This window comes from Dromiciops gliroides, chromosome 4 (genome assembly GCF_019393635.1).
Source record: "Dromiciops gliroides isolate mDroGli1 chromosome 4, mDroGli1.pri, whole genome shotgun sequence".
In the NCBI taxonomy this organism is placed as follows: domain Eukaryota; kingdom Metazoa; phylum Chordata; class Mammalia; order Microbiotheria; family Microbiotheriidae; genus Dromiciops; species Dromiciops gliroides.
The window spans coordinates 43,905,240-43,919,707 of NC_057864.1; the positions used below are offsets into that span (position 1 = coordinate 43,905,240).

A 14,468-nucleotide genomic window follows, 5' to 3' on the forward strand; every position below is an offset into this window, starting at 1 on the left:
CAACTACATGCAGAGCAAAGAGGGTATATATGCTATAGTGGACTTCAGAGTCCACTGGGTTCAAGTGTCACTTCTGATATGTTAGTTACCTCTATAGGCTAGGCACCTTCACTCTTGATGGACCCCAGAGACTTGGAGATTATAAATTATTTATTTGTTTGTTTTTCTTTTCATCTATTCATTTATTCATTCATTCATTCATTTATTTTTGGGGGGCTATGAGGGTTAAGTGACTTGCCCAGGGTCACATAGCTAGTGTCAAGTGTCTGAGTTCGGATTTGAACTCAGGTCCTCCTGAATCCAGGGCCGGTGCTTTATCCACTGTGACACTGTGCTGCCCCTGGAGATTATAAATTAAAGAGAAGATGGCATTCTACATTGATAGAGGGAGTTTCTTCAGTGGAATTACCAGACCAATGAAAGCAAAGATCCATTCCAATCACAAAGATATAAAATACTGTTCTCTGTACTAAAGTAGGTAAAAATTTAAACACAATAACATTCTTGTCTTATTGGAGGTTACAATCATGTATGACTCTGAATAGAGTACTGGGACCTCATTGGGAATATGGGCCCAGTGATGGAATACATGTTTGATGAACCATCATCAGACTGGCCACAGGGTAAGGAATTTCCCCATCACAGGAAAGTGCAGTTAGTCAACTGGCATTTATTAAGCACCTACTGTTTTCTAGGCACTATGCTAAGCACTTGCAATACAAAGAAAGGTCAAAAAAGCAATCTCTGATCTCAGCAGACTTACAGTGTAAAGGGGGGGGGGGAACACAGCATGCAAACCTCTAACTGCAAACAATACATACAGGATAAATTGGTGGTAGTCTCAGAGGGATGGCACTAAGATTAATATAATTTCCATGACAATCTACTAAAACACCCAGAGGTCATGACCTGTGTCACTGAAAAGCATACCTACACTAGTGATATCAAAAGTCCTGGAAGTATTGATGTTTATGTAGAAAAGAGAACAGTGGTTCAATTTGAGAAGAGTCGATCCATTTTGTTTGTACTGATCTGGACAGGTTAGGGGTGTGAGTAGCAGACAACTTTCTGCCCTCTGAAGTCTTTGTCATCATATTTGGAAGGGGCTTTGATGAATTTCTTCTTTTCTTGCCAGTTCGATGATGGCCCATCAAGAATCCAATATGATGGAGGAGTGCCTGAAAGAAGACTTGAAGTTTTACTTCATGAATCCTTGTGAAAAGTATCGAGCCAGACGCCAGATTCCGTGGAAATTGGGGCTGCAGATTTTGAAGATAGTAATGGTGACAACCCAGGTAATTTCTATTTTATTCATTTTTTTTTTCCTCTCCAGAGTGATGAACACCTTCATCATTATTACCAGTAAAGTGGTTTGTTTTTGTTTTTAAAAGGACTCTGACTCCTTGGGCATTCCAGGTTAGGACTTGGGGGATCTTGTGGGTGACGGGGAAGAGGGCAGGCGTCAGGGGGAGACGGGGAAGAGCGCAGGCGTCAGGGGGAGACGGGGAAGAGCACACGCGCCCTGGCCCTATTCATTTGTCAACGTATCGGCACTCCTGCTATTCAGTCAACCAAATCAGCATTTATTCAGTGCTTGTTGTCTGCCATGTCCTTTGATTCCAAGACAGATTGCTACCCCTCCACATTAATTGATGGTTTTCAGGGACTGATGAGGCTGAAAATGTAATGGACCACCTGGTGATGAACTTTTCCATATTTAGCTAGGCTTTCCCTCAAATGACAATCAATCAACAAACATTTATTAATGCCTACTATGTACCAGGCACTGTGCTGAGCAATGGGAAAATTGACATAGTTAACAACCAATCAGCAAGAAGCAGCATGGTATAATACACTTGTCTAGTCACCTGACTGATGGAGAGATTATGACTCCTTGCCTCTTTATTCTATGGGACAGCTAGGTGGTGGTGTAGATAGCATGCTAGGTCTGGAGTCAGGGAGACCTGAGTTCAAATCCAGCCTCAGACACTTACTGGTTGTGACTCTGGGCAAGTCACTTCACTCTGCCTCAGTTTTCTCATCTGTAAAATGAGCTGGAGAAGGAAATGGCAAACCTCTGTAGTATCTCTGCCAAGAAAACCCCAACTGAGGGCCATGAAGAGTCGGACACGACTGAAAAATGACTGAAGAACTCTTGATTCTAAGTTGAAGGCTCCTTCTCCACCATTCTGTTTCAGATACTCCTAAAGGCATTAGCCATTATCAGTAAGGTTGGAGAACACACATAGCTCAACTGTGGATACCAAAGAAGCATCTGAATGGTGTCCAGGCCAGTTCAATGTCACTAGAAATAAGCTTCTTACAACCCCATGGAATTTAAGGAATTCCAAGTATGTGCCCATGGTTTCAGAAAACTGCAGGATATCAACACCACAAATGTACATCCATAACAACGTCCTTCATATTTCCAAATGATTTATGTACTTGGAAATCTTTTTGGGTTTCACTGCACCAGATAAAAAGTTCAGGGATACATACATTTTCATCAGTAAGGGCACTGGATTTAGACCCAAGGAACCTTGGCTTTAATCCCCGTATTTGTCATTTACAAATTGTGGCCTTAGACAATCCACAGTATTTCTCTGAGTGTTCCTACACAAACAGATCTGTTAGCCTCCCATGTTAGGCTCATATGTACACCTATATACACTGTACTATATATACACTATACATAGATATTTACTTATATGTACTATAGATATGTACCTATATATACTATATCTGTATATACTGTGCATTATATGCTATACCTATATATACGGTATTATATATACTATACATAGATATGTCCATATATTGCTATATATATGTGTGTGCATATATACATACACATATCAACTTATACATCAACTCATCTTCCTGTGTTTCTGAGTTCAAATCTGGCCTCAGATACTAGCCATGTGACCCTGGACAAATCACTTAACCCTGTTTGCCTCAGTTTCCTCATCTGTAAAATGAGCTGGAGAAGCAAATGGCAAATCACTCCAGTATTTTTTTTGCCGAGAAAACCCCAAAAGGGGGTCACAGAGTTGGAACAACACATACACATGTACATATGCCTATACACATGTGATACATACTTAGTAGGTGGAAGGCCCCAGCCGCGCGGGGGTGGGGGGGAAGGAGAACTGAGTTCAAGGCTTACCCTTTACCATTTTAAAAAATGGATTTTTTTTTTTTTACAATGCCTAGATTTTATACCCTCTCTCCCAGGGAACTGTTCCAAATAACAGGAGAAAGAAAAAAGAGGAAGAAGAGGAAAGAAAATTGAGCAAAATCAATCAAAACATAAAAAACGGGGCAGCTAGGTGGCACAGTGGATAGAACACTGGCCCTGGAGTCAGGAGTACCTGAGTTCAAATCCGGCCTCAGACACTTAACACTTACTAGCTGTGTGACCCTGGGCAAGTCACTTAACCCTAATTGCCTATCTAAAAAAACACAAACAAACAAACAAAAAAACCCCATCAAAAACAACATGACTTGATATGCAGTGTTCCCCAGCTGTGGCCCCTCCACCCAGGTTGTCAAACATTGAGTAACTTCACTCTATAAAATTTCAGGATGAGTCAAGTGTCAGAAGAATTCTTGGGTGAGGCAACCGGTCTAAGAAATCCTGTTTAAAAAGAAAAATGGAAAAAAAGAGGAAATAAAGGTCTGACGAGCCTTGCTTGTTCTTAGCAGAGTCATGCTGTGTAGGGGGCATCTCGGCAATAACTACTTCCTTATCTACATGGTCTCTGAGCATTCTGTTGATCACATTTTCTAGAAATCTACTAAGAATCAAGGTCAAAACTCCCAGGCCTGTCGTCAGCGGCTACTTGCTTCCTTATTTTTTTGATGGGGGGAGGGCAGTGGGGAAGTGTGGCAGGTGGTGAAACTGTATATTCTCAAAGCCTTTTCTCCTCTCCTCATCTCCAAAATCTTTGATAAGTCACTGAACTGTGGGTCAGTTTTGACATCTGACAGTTTTTTTTTTTTTCCAGAGCCTGGGAATGTAGCTGATTTCAGCTTGGTCATCTTGCATTCGTTTAGGGTAGTTGGGTTTTCTCTTGTTCTTACTTATCTTGGGTATTTTTTCTTTCCTACTTTTCAGCCCAAGGTGGATTCTTCCTATACAATGTCTCTTTTCTTTCCAAGCCAGGATCTTATCACTTTCTACTTAACTCTGAGGTCCCAAGAGGAATAGGGGGTGAAGGTGGGGGTGAGGAGTGGGGAAGGAAGGGAATAAGATTTTATATATCACCGACTATGTGCCAGGTGCTATGCCAGGCTCTTTGACTTGCAGGATTAGGGTCAAGTTCAACCAGATCTCTGAGTGCCATGGTAGGCTTTGCTTTCTCTGGGCCTTGGTGGCCTGTGGCTGCTTATAGCTCCACCTGTAACTGATGCTCTCGAACCAGCAGAGTCACTTGAGCATGTCAGAAAGTCACCACACTGGATTCCGGGCTTGGTGACTTCCCAGAAGGGCTGCAATCATCAGAAGCCAGGGTGAGAAGACTCAATAAGTAGAGACTAGGAATTCAAGGCAAGGGGTCTAACAGTGTGTCAGAAAACTCAGCAAAAGGTCAGATACCCATGACGTTCTGGATTAAAGGGATGCTGCACCCACAACAAGAAATATCTTGATCTTACCCCAAATGGGGTAAGACATAACTGAAACAACTAAACAACAACAAAAACCTTACATTTCCTCTAGCCTGTAAGATTTTATATACTTTCTGTTAGGGCAGAAACTCCCTAGCATAGTTAGCATGGTGTGGACATAGTTACTATATAAATGTGTAGCGTGCTGGGACAAATTGCCCAGGCTTGAGATAAAGGGTTTCTTTTCTTTTCTTTTTTTTTTTTCCCCAGGGCAATGAGGGTTAAGTGACTTGCCCAGGGTCACACAGTTATTATGTGTCAAGTGTATGAGACCAGATTTGAACTCAGGTCCTCCTGAATCCAGGGCTGGTGCTTTATCCACTGTGCTACCTAGCTGCCCCCAAAGGGTTTCTTTTAAGTGCCTGCCCGCCCGGGATTTGGTAAGAAGGGCTTCCTATTCAAGTACAGGTCTGACAAGATAAACCCTCTTGTCAGAGAATTCATAGATTTAGAGATGGAAAGAACTCCAGAGGTCATCTCGACCAAACACTGCTTTTTATAGATGAGGACATTTTTGACTAGAGTGTTTAAGTGACTTAGTTAAAGTCACAGAGTTAGGAATTCCATACTTTTTCCATTGGCCCCCAATGGGAGCGGGTGGGGGAAGAGGCTCTTCAACCTCCTGTCTCTCTACCTCCAGTCCCAGAGGTGCAGATGGTTTGGTGTCCAGGGCCAGTAGGAAGAGAAATTGTTCCACTTTCCATGTTGACTTTTCCCCAACTCTGCGCCTTAGCAGGTTGCTTTCCTTTGAAGGAAGGAGCAAGCATTCCTCAGGGTTGCTTTACCTTTCCCCCTCCCTTTTTTCTCTGTACACAGCCCCAGTGGGGCCCCGATTTTCCTGGTACCAGAAAGGACTCTCCTCTGTGGATTTCACAACCCAGGATTCACCCTCCCTGGCACTTGCCAGAAAAGAGCCGATGCTTGATAATGCAATGCAATTGCTCCTTTAAAACTTATCTGCAGCAAATGTTTCTGCATTACTCAGGGGGATCGGATTGAGATGTTCTTTGAACTCTTTTATTCTAAGTTTCTTTGCTGAGACTTTGACCTTCTTTTTCATTAGCTACAGCTGGAAGGGAAGTCTTTTAAATTCCTTCCTTAGATCCAGACTTAGCTACCAGAAAAATTATTTTTAGATGCAAACACATAAGGGGTTGGAGAAACCAGATAGCTTTTTATCCCCTCCTAATTTCAGTCTTCCTCTTACAGCTTCATGTTTTGGATGTAATATTGTGCATACAATTCTCAAGGAACATCCTAATTGTGTACTACCATTATATTTGTGGGAATAGTTATGTTCAAATCTCTCTTTCAGTGTCTGGATGATTTTCTGGAATTTACACTAATAATTGAACTTATCTATTAATAATCATGTGACATCTAACTTAATGACCATTCTGTTGCTGTATCTGAGGTAACATTTAAAGAAGATTTGTATCTTATTTTAATGTTCACTTTTTGTTTTTATATTACATTCCTTCCTGAATATATTCCTCACCTCTCCTCTAGTCAGTGAGCCATCCCTTCCTTGGAAGCTGGGTGTTATAGTGAATAGAGTGCCAGGTCTGAAAGACCAGAGTTAAAATCTAACCTCAGATATTTACAAGTCACTTAATCGCTGTTTGCCTCAGTTTCCTCAACTTTGAAAAAGGGGGCAATAATTGCACTCACCTCCCAACATTGTCGTGAGGATCAAATGCAACAATAATTGTAAAGCACTTAATGCAATGCCTGGCACATAACTAGTAGTAGTAGTAGTAGTAGTAGTAGTAGTAGTAGTAACAGATTGAAAAAAATTTCAGAAAAATGAAGCCAAACATCTGACATGTGATGAAAAGACATTCATTATTTCCAGTTTTCTCCTAGAGCTAAACTTGGTTATTGTAATTACTCCATGTTTAATTTCCCATTTTGTTGTTCTTATTTCAGGTTGTGTTTCATGTTGTTGTTCACTTATACCTAAATCTTCATGATCTCGTTTGGGGTCTTCTTGGCAAAGATACTGCAGAGTTTTGCCATTTCCTTCTCCAGCTCATTTTTTACAGATGAGGAAACTGAGGTAAACAAGGTGAAGTGACTTGCCCAGGGTCACACAGTGTCTGAGGCCAGATTTGTCCTGAGAATGTCTTCTGATTCCAAGCTCGGTGCTCTGTACACTATGGCGCCACCTAGCTGCTCATTACATTGTTGTAGTCATTGTAGATGTTTTCCTAGTTCTATTTACTTCATTCTGCATCAATTTAATAGGATTTTCCCCATACATCTGAGTTCTTCATATTAATTATATTTTCTTTATTCATATTTTCATCCTCTTCTTTTCCCCCCTTTTTCTTATGATGATGTTAGTTAGGTGGGACAGCAGATAGAGCTCTGGACCAGGAGTCAGGAAGACTTGGGTTCAAGTTTAGCCTTATTGAATAGCTGTCTTACCTGGGAAAGTCACTTAATCTTCCTCGGTTTCCCTGTCTGGAAAATGGGGATAATAATTAGTCCTACCTCCCAGGGTTGTTGTTGTGAAGATCAAATGAGATAATAATTGTAAATCATTTTGCCAACCATTAAGCACTATAATAATGCTAGTAATTATGATGATGATCATTATCATACAGTAATATTCTATTACATTAATATGCCACACTTTGTTTAACTATTCTCCCATGGGCAGACATGTACTTTGTTTTCACAAAGTACCTGTGGTGTTTGTAATTACAAAATGTTGTTATGATTATAGTCTGATGATTATAGGATACACACACACACACACACACACACACACACCACTGGGATTGTTGGATCAAAGGGATGGACATTTTAATAATTTTATTTTAGCTTAATCCAACATTGATTTCCAAGGTGGTTGGACCAATTCATAGCTTTAATAGTGTACTAGTCTTGGCATAACCCCTCCAACATTTCTGTGTTTTGTCATTGATAAGTTTGATGGGTGTGAGTTATAACCTCGCACTTGTTTTTATTCACATTCCTTTTATTATAGTCTTAAAGCGCTCTTTTATATAGCTATGAATGTTTACAAGTCCTTTTTCTTTTGAGTACTGTTTGTTCTATTCGTTGACCTCTTAGCTACTGGGGAATACCACTACTGCTGCTGCTTCTACAATTTTTACTGTTGCCACTAATAATTATAATGCTAATAATGATAGCTTGCATTTATAAAGTGCTTTAAAGGTTTCAAACAGCTTTTCATATGTTCTCACTTGATTCTGACAGTAATCCTATATTGCTGAGAGAAGTAAGTGACTTACTCAGTCTTCTTGTCTTAAATTTAGCACTCTATCCACTGTGCAAACACTGTGCTATCTTTAAGAACAACTTTGTCTGACAGGTCATATGTGTTGGTATAGATTTCTTACATATCTTGACTAGCAGATCCTTCATTAAAAGATTGTTTCCCCTAACAGTGCTTTCCTTCTTTTTCCTAGATGCATTGATTTTGATTGTGCCAAAAAAAGTGCATTTCAATTTCAAGTAAACAAAATTTTCTCTTTTATTTTTTGTGTTTCCCTTTGTTCTTTTATTTGGTTAAGAACTTTCTTCTTAGCCATAGCTGTGGGCTGTGCTATGTCTCTGGCTCTGTGGTATGCTTGCTGGCCAATAGGATCTCAGATTCCCTCATTAAGGATGTTCTCAGGTAGTGATTCAGCAGAGGGCTTATAGCCTTAAAATAACTTTAAAAGAAATGATTCCTACTGTTATGAAGGGATGATAACACAAATGACTTCTGGATTATTGGAAAGACTGCTAGGGCTCAGAGCAGGACTTCATTTGTTGCGGTGTCTTAGAGGAGACATTGAAAATTAATTGCCAATGAGTGAAAACCATCAGTGAAGAGAGGACTTTGCATTGGAGAATTTGAGTCAACATCATACCTTGCAAGAATGGCAGTCTTATGACAGACTTGGTGGCCAGTCAGCATTAAGAATTGAGCTAGGTTTCCAAACTTTGGAAAAAGTCTAGCCTTTATCAATGTTGAACCTGACTGATGAAGTCACATCCAGAGAACTAAAGATCTTTAACCAAAACTTTGGAGAGTAAGTGTTCTTTTCCTGCTTTTCCATCTCCCTGCTTCGTTCCACATCTCTTCCCCTAAGACAATCTTTCTGCCTGTTCTCTGAATCATCCATTGACTTTTTCTGCTTTCATCTTCTCTTGCTAGATTCTCATGCATCTCGGTTCAAAGTCCTTGCCTTAAGTTACTGTGCTTAAGGGAAGTCTCCACAACTCCTTCTTAGCCAGTTCTTTAGGGCTCTATGCTTAAGATTTCTGAAAAGAAATTATTCAATATTTATACCTTAAAACTATCATGTTATTTTCAAATGTATTTTTAACTGTTCCAAGAACAGAAAACACAGTTTTTAAAAAGTGAACTTCAAGAAAAAAAAAACAGATTGTAAAACTGTTGGAATTATCCTCAGCTATTACTAAAAAGATTGATTGTATTTAGATGTGGCAAAGATTATGTGGGAAGGACAGCACTTGGGCTTAGTTAGTAAAATGATCTTAAAAATCTCTTCTAATCAGAAAAAGACTGTCATGCTGCAACAAGATTTTCCTCTCTCTTTTTTGTTTTTGCCAGAAGGAAAAGAGTCAGAGGGACTATATAGTGCCCAGAAAGCTAATTGAAAGTTCTGAGAAGGTAATTTACCACCTTCTCTTTAATAAATTGTAAGCAGAAAGTTAAAATTTGAATGAAAATTTCCTTGTAATGAAAGGAAAACATCTTGAAAACACTTAAAGATTTATTTCCTCAAGACCTGAAGCACCAGACCTAGACTCAATATACCCAGGAAGACTTTTGACTGTAAGAAAACTTTCAGGTTGGTTTAGAAGTTTATAATTTGGGGCAGCTAGGTGGCGCAGTGGATAGAGCACTGGCCCTGGAGTCAGGAGTACCTGAGTTCAAATCTGGCCTCAGACACTTAACACTTACTAGCTGTGTGACCCTGGGCAAGTCACTTAACCCCAACTGCCTCACTTAAAAAAAAAAGAAGTTTGTAATTTGCTTGAATATAAAGGAAAGTTAGGGTTAACTTATGCAGTTAATTTAAATCAAGGATCATAAAATTACCAATTTTGTACTTGTTCCTAAAAATATTTCTTTAAATATTATTCTAAAGAATGTCTTATTCCCTGAAACACTGCTCTTCTGATGGATGACTCCCTTCTTTAATTGCCTAATCTCCATTTCAGGAGGGGCACTAGCCACACTCACTTAATTACCAACTTGGTTAAATCTCCAGACTTCTCCTTCATCTCCTATTCAGCAGTCTCTGCCAGAACCTTTTCAGCCCTTCAAAGCTCTGCTCCCTCAACTCCTCTCAGTTTTGTCCCTTTCATCAGGGATATTTAGAAAGTTTTTATTTCATTAGAGGTCCATTTTCCCCTCCATAGAATTATACCCAGTTTTTCTGGATAAATTGTGCTTAGTTGTAAGACTAATCATTTGCCTTTTGCAATGTTGTATTCCAAACTCTCTTCTTCCTTAGAATGGTACCTGCCAGATCTTGTGGGATCCTAACTGTTGCCCTTTGGAACTCAAATATTTTCTTTTTGGCTGCTTGAAGACTTTTAATTTGACCTGACAGCTCAGGATTTTTGCCTTAATGTTCCTAGAAGTTTTAATTTTAGGATTTCTTTATGAACCAGCCAGAAGACACTTTCCTTTTCACTTTGCCCTTTGAGGGATGTGGAAAGTTTTTATATATGATTTCTTGAAATATGGTATTTTTTAATGGTGAATTTTTAAAGGTAGTCCAATGATGCTTAGATTAATCTCTGCTTCACTTGTTTTAAATTAGTTGTATTTAATAATATTAATGTAAATATACACATGCTTCATGATTTCCTCTGTTTTTCAAATTAATTTTGTTTTAATATTTCCAGTTGTCTCATGAGATTGTTGTTTTCTGTTTGTCCCATTCTAATTTTTAGGGAGTTCACTTCTTAGATAAGACTCATCACTGTCTCTTCTATGGTATTCTTGCCATTTCCCCCTTCCCTAGATATTCCATTTTGTATCTCTTGTTTCATTTCTTTGGCAGGGGGAACAAGAGCCCGGCAAACCGAAGGGAAAGCTCATCAATCAGATCCCAAGGTCTCATTGGTGGGACTATAATTCTGGTTGAAGGAGGAGGAGAGAGAGTGAGGAGAAGGGGCATCTTTGCTTTTGTCTTCTATTTACTAGGAAATTTTCTAGTGCTTCCCTATTGCAAGAGTATAGATGGTATGTCTTAGCAATGGATAGGAATTGGTGCGGCAAATATGGGATAAGAAGAGATCAAGTGAAAACTGACTCATCAGAGCTCAGGTTCCCAGGATGGGAGTCTGTTAGGAAGAGGAAAAGGAGGAGGCCACAGTGCTGATGATTTCCTGGAGTTTTTTAAGTAAGCCATCATGCCATCAGCAAATGGGGATAGTTTTGTCTCTTTGACAATGTTGATGACTTTACTTAAAAAAAAATTATTATTATTGTTATCATCGTCATCATCATCATCATTATTATTTTACAGGCAGTGGGGGTTAAGTGACTCACCCAGGGTCACACAGCTAGGAAGTGTCAAGTGTCTGAGGCCAGATTTGAACTCAAGTTCTCCTGAATCCAGGGCCGGTGCCCTATCCACTGCGCCACCTAGCTGCCCTGATGACTTTACTTTTTGAAAACCTTGTCTCTTATTTTATTTTTCATTAACAAACATTAATTTTCTCTTTCCAAATCCTGCCCCCTCCTGTATGGCCATCCAAAACAAAACTCTGTATTGTATACTTTTAGTTTTTTTTTCTTTTGTCTTATTTCTACCAGTAACATCTCTATGTCAAATAGTGGGGAGAAGGGGTATTCTTGTTTTACTTCTTTATTTATTATAAAGGGTTCTGGTGTTTTTCCCTTGCAAGTGATACTAACATTTGCTTTTAGTTACGTACTTTCTTTTATATTAAAAATTATTTTTCTTTGTAAAATCAAGGATGCCTTTAATCAAAGTCAATAATATTTACAAGCCTTTCCTGATTTACTGCAGTTGCTGCTCCTTCCCATCTTCCATTAAGATAATTTTTTATTTGGAAAGTCATTCCCCAGTTGAGAAATGGTGAAAGGATATGAATAGGCAGTTTTTAGATGAAGAAATTAAAGCTTTCTATATGAAAAAAGTTCTAAATAACTATTGATTAGAGAAATGCAAGTTAAAACAACTCTGAAGTACCACCTCACACCTATCAGATTGACTAATATGACAAAAAAGAAAAATGGTAAATATTGGAGAAGATGTGGGAAAATTGGAACACTAGTGCATTGTTAGTGGAGCTGTGAACTGATCCAACCATTATGTTTTGTTTTTGTTTTGCAGGGTAATGAGGGTTAAGTGACTTGCCCAGGGTCACACAGCTAGTAAGTGTCAAGTGTCTGAGGCCAGATTTGAACTCAGGTCCTCCTGAATCCAAGGCCAGTGCTTTATCCACTGTACCACCTAGCTGCCTCCTAATCCAACCATTATGGAGAGCAGTTTGGAACTATGCCCAAAGGGCTATAAAACTGTGCATACCCTTTGACCCAGCAATATTACTACTAGGTCTGTATCCCAAAGAGATCCAAAAGAAGGGGAAAGAACTTTTTTTTTTTTTTAGTGAGGCAATTGGGGTTAAGTGACTTGCCCAGGGTCCCACAGCTAGTAAGTGTCAAGTGTCTGAGGCTGGATTTGAACTCAGGTCCTCCTGAATCCAGGGCTGGTGCTCTATCTACTGTGCCACCTAGCTGCCCCGAAAGAACTTATTTGTACAAAAATATTTATAGCAGCTCTTTTTGTGGTGGCAAAGAATTGGAAATTGAGGGGATACCCATCAATTGGGAAATGGCCAAACAAGTTGTGGCATATGAATGTAATGGAATATAATTTTGCTATAAGAAATAATAAGCAGGTCAATTTTATTAAAACCTGGAAAGACTTACATGAACAGATGCTGAAAGAAGTGGACAGAACCAGGAGAACCTGGAACAGGAGAACAGTAACAACAACAATACGATGATCCAAGGCAATTCCAAAAGACTCATGATGGAAAATGCTCTCCACATTCAGAAAAAGAGCTATGGAGTTTGAATGTAGATTGAAGCATACTATCTTCACCTTTTTGTTGTTTTGGGTTTTTTTGTTTGTTTCTTCTTTCTTGTGGTTTTCCCCTTTTCTTCTGATTCTTATTTCACAACAAGACTAATATGGATGTATGTTTAACATGATTATACATGTATAACATATCAGAATGCTTGATATCTTGGGAAGGGGTAAGGGAAAGGAGGGAGAGAGAAATTTTGGAACTCAAAATCTTACAAAAATGAATGCTAAAATATCTTTACATGGAATTGGAAAATATTATTAAGGAAAAAATTTTTAAAAGATTATTTTGCATTCTATGTCTCCCTATCTGTATATGTTTTGTTTCCTTATCTGTCCTTCTCTGTTCCCCCAACTCTCTCTTGTGAGGAGAGGGATTGGTTTATGTTTTTGTCATAGCAGTCTTAGCACCTACCCCAATACCTAGCCAACACAAGTGCTTAAATCAATGCTTGTTGAACTGAATGGATAAGATCCCAACTGGCAAATAGTTTAGGTAATGATTGCATTTCTATCTCGTATTTTTCAGCTTGTTCTTTTTGGTCTGAATAACCAGCTGGTGGTCTCTTTCAAAGAGGATAATACTGTGGCTTTTAAGCACTTGTTTCTAAAGGGATATTCTGGCATAGATGAAGATGACTACAGTTGCAGCGTTTATACACAGGAAGATGTCTATGAAAGCATATTTTTTGTCATTAACCAGGTAAGTATTTTCCTTGGGGTTTGTCCACACTGTTAAGGGGCTAAAATTCTAGCTAGTCTGTCTAAAAGATCTAATGAGTGGTCGCCAATAAATTATAAGCTTTAGCAAGAGTTAGACTTTTAAGCATTTATTAAGGAGAATAAGAATTTGGTAGAGGGAGAGAAAGGCCTAGATTCCTATCTATTAAAGGGAGAGTGCATTTCTAGCTCCCTTCTCCACCAGCGTCCTCAGGAAAAGAGAGAGAGACAGAGCCCCCGGCTCCCCCTTCCTCCTCCTACCAGCAAACATCACTTCCTGATGCCAAAGAAAAGATGCATGGTCTTGCCCTCAAAGACCTTCCTTTCATGGCGGAGCTTTTCTACAGTAAGTCTCCAGCCGGTGGCGTCATTCCAATCATTACAACACACAGAGAAAGTCCTTGTATGCCATCTGGAAATGTCCTTTACCTGCTAATACCTTTACCTGGTTATCTGGGAATAACCTTAGCTGGGTTATGGGAATTCTATATTCCTTCTACCATTTGGGGAGCTCTTTCCCCCTTTTCTTTCTTTTTTTTTTTTTTTTTTTTGGTGGGGCAGTGAGGGTTAAGTGACTTGCCCAGGGTCATGCAGCTAGTGAGTATCAAATGCCTGAGGCTGGATTTGAACTCAGGTCCTCCTAAATCCAGGGCTGGTGCTCTATCCACTGTGCCACCTAGCTGCCCCTCACTTATAGCTCTTAATTGTGGATGATTACTCTATTATGGAGGTTCCTTTTGTGTATAGGTTGAAATAGATGATAGCTAAAAGCCTTTTTCTAATGCTCACATTCTGGAGTTCTGTGACCCCGATTCCTGCTCTTCTGAGCCCCTATCCAGGTGCTAATGGGAATGAAGGGACAATTCTTTCTTCCCTGGCATGGGAGCTAGGAGTAAGGTAGGGAAAGAAAAGGGTTCCTCACATACCAAGTTGGGACTTAATGGGTAGAGGTGAAGAGAG

The 14,468-nt window shown here is 39.4% G+C and overlaps 1 protein-coding gene across 1 annotated transcript in view; it reads left to right on the forward strand.

The window, feature by feature from the left end:
• Positions 1 to 14,468, forward strand: part of MCOLN2 (mucolipin TRP cation channel 2) — a 92,984-nt gene that overhangs the window by 25,713 nt on the left and 52,803 nt on the right. Inside the window, exons 2-3 of the mRNA XM_044005139.1 lie at positions 1,136 to 1,295; positions 13,318 to 13,491. Coding sequence (XP_043861074.1) covers positions 1,136 to 1,295; positions 13,318 to 13,491 — 334 coding nt within the window. The remainder of the gene's footprint in view (positions 1 to 1,135; positions 1,296 to 13,317; positions 13,492 to 14,468) is intronic.